We start from the raw sequence: 2,191 nt of genomic DNA on the forward strand, positions 1-2,191 counted from the left end.
CGTCGGCACCAAAATCAGTGGTCTCACCGGCGAAGGTGTATTGGGCTCGAAGACGCGGTGAACACAACCGCCTCGAGCGTACCGCTCAAACACGAGCCGAGGGTGGAGGGTGGGGCGGCGGCGAAGAGGCGGGAGAGCTGGGTCCGTGCGCGCTGCTGCTGGGGGGGGTACCGCTGCTGCTGGGGGGGGGTACCCCCCCCCCAGCAGCAGCGCGCTGCTGCTGGGGGGTCAAGCCCCCCCCCCCTAGCAGCAGGGATGGCTTTAGATGTGCAGGGGGGGTAGCGAGCAGTGTGCGGCCGCTCGAGATCTGACGCGGTGACGGCTGTGACCGCGCCGGACAGGCTCAAAAAAAGGGTGGCGAGCATTGCCATTGGTCCCGCTGCATGACGCGCACTAGGAGCCGCCGCCGCCTCTCTCTGGCGGCATCCAGATAGAGGCTGCCCGGACAGCCCGGCGGCGTGGCAAGCACCCGCGCGCCACAACGAGGCAGCGTGGCGGGCGACGCCTCGGGCCATGACTGTCTTTGCACACACAGCGGCCGCGCTACATCGCGCTCGGCTCTCGCGCTCCCCGGACTGCTACCCCCACTGGGACACAGTGTATGTCTGAGTGTCTGAGCTCCGACACTGCTTTACAAATAAGCCAGTCTTCGACCATCGACCAGGTAGGTGGGGGACCAGGTGGTCCGTGCACCAGGTGCAGCTGCAGGTCGTGCACCTCGCAGGTGGAGACGGGTGCAGGTAAGGTAAGGTAAGGTAAACTTCTCCACACACCACAGTACCACAGAACACAAAGTGGTGGGGCAAGGGGGGGTGACCCTCGCATCTCCACGCCCGGGACACGGGCTGGAGCCCGGTCAGTGCAGAACTTGGTTTGTCTCATGTCTGCTGGAGGTGGAGCTCCCACACCCGCACACGTGTTCTGACATAGACTTGGCCAAGGAAGGGCACCAGGAGAGAGAGAGCCGTCGGAGCGGCCGCACACTGCTCGGGACCCCCCCTCGCCTGCACATTTAAAGTTAGCTCCCCCCCCCCCCCCCCACCCCACCCCACCCACCCACGCACGCACGCACGCACACACCCAGCTGCACGGAGGAGTGTGCCACACGGGGCGTTCACAGCTGCAAGCCCGCCTGAGTGTTCCCGAGCGACAGCTGCAAGCCCGCCTGAGTTTAGGGCCGAGCTTTTTGCTATCATTCACAGCTGCAAGCCCGCCTGAGTTCGGAGGGCCGAGCCTTTGCTATCATTCACAGCCTTGTTATTGAGAAGATAATACGTCCTATGGCGTTGTGCGCTGGTCTGTGTGAGGTTCACAGCTGCAAGCCCGCCTGAGTTTAGGGCCGAGCTTTTGCTATCATTGAGGGCACGTCCCCTTCGACACGGCCTGGTTTTCTTCTCAATACAAGAAGCTGTGTGCGTCCCCGATTATGCGCGCATTGCTTCAGCCTGCGGCCGGCCTGTCACGCCACGTGCTGCGGGGACAAGCCCGCACACTCGTGCCCGCGCCATCCAAGGCGTGGAATCCTGAGCGCGAGCCCCCCTCGAAGTCGATTTCGGGCACCATCAACCTCTCCATCCGACTGCCCGAAGAAGCTGTCTTGCACACTCAAGGCACGGCCGGCTCGACGCTGTACGACGCCCTAATGGCCGCCGATCTGAACGACGTGTGGCCCGGCGGTGCGTGCGGGGGCGCCTGCAACTGCTCCACATGTCGGGTGGAGATCGATGTCGCGCCGGCTCCGCTGCTGCCACGAGAGGACGATGAGTTGGACATGCTTGACAGCGCGGCGGCGGCAATTTCGCGGCAGGCGGACGCGGCCGGCGAGGACGGGGCAGCCGTGGCGGAAGTATACCTGGCGGATAAGTCGCGCCTCGCCTGCCAGCTGGTGCTTCGGGAGGAGGACGACGGCCTCGAGCTCACACTGCCAGAGGACGTGCTGAACATGCTCGAAGTGCCGCTCTGGCTGCGCGGCAGCAGATGAGCGGCAAGGGAGGCGCCACCGACTTGGTGAGGCCGCGAAGTGTCAGCGAGCGTCTTGCGGATCTGCCCGCCTCTACCGCACAGGCGCCGGACGGAGGCAGGCAAACGGGGGGGGGGTATGGGGGCCTCTGGCCGCACCCTCTCCCGGCCACCGACAGTCGCTTGTGCTAGCCGGCGGTTCGTCTGCGTTCGTTTTCTCCGGCTTGAATCA

At 65.1% G+C, this 2,191-nt stretch overlaps 1 protein-coding gene across 1 annotated transcript; it reads left to right on the forward strand.

Moving 5' to 3' along the window:
* Positions 1-1,639: 1,639 nt before the first annotated feature.
* Positions 1,640-1,969, forward strand: EMIHUDRAFT_48410 (hypothetical protein; the record flags this gene model as incomplete). Its single annotated transcript, XM_005756377.1, has 1 exon — positions 1,640-1,969. A coding segment is annotated over one exon (330 nt), but the record flags the coding sequence as incomplete, so codon positions are not given.
* Between the last annotated feature and the right edge of the window lie 222 nt (positions 1,970-2,191).

Source organism: Emiliania huxleyi, assembly GCF_000372725.1.
Source record: "Emiliania huxleyi CCMP1516 unplaced genomic scaffold EMIHUscaffold_972, whole genome shotgun sequence".
Classification (NCBI taxonomy): domain Eukaryota; phylum Haptophyta; order Isochrysidales; family Noelaerhabdaceae; genus Emiliania; species Emiliania huxleyi.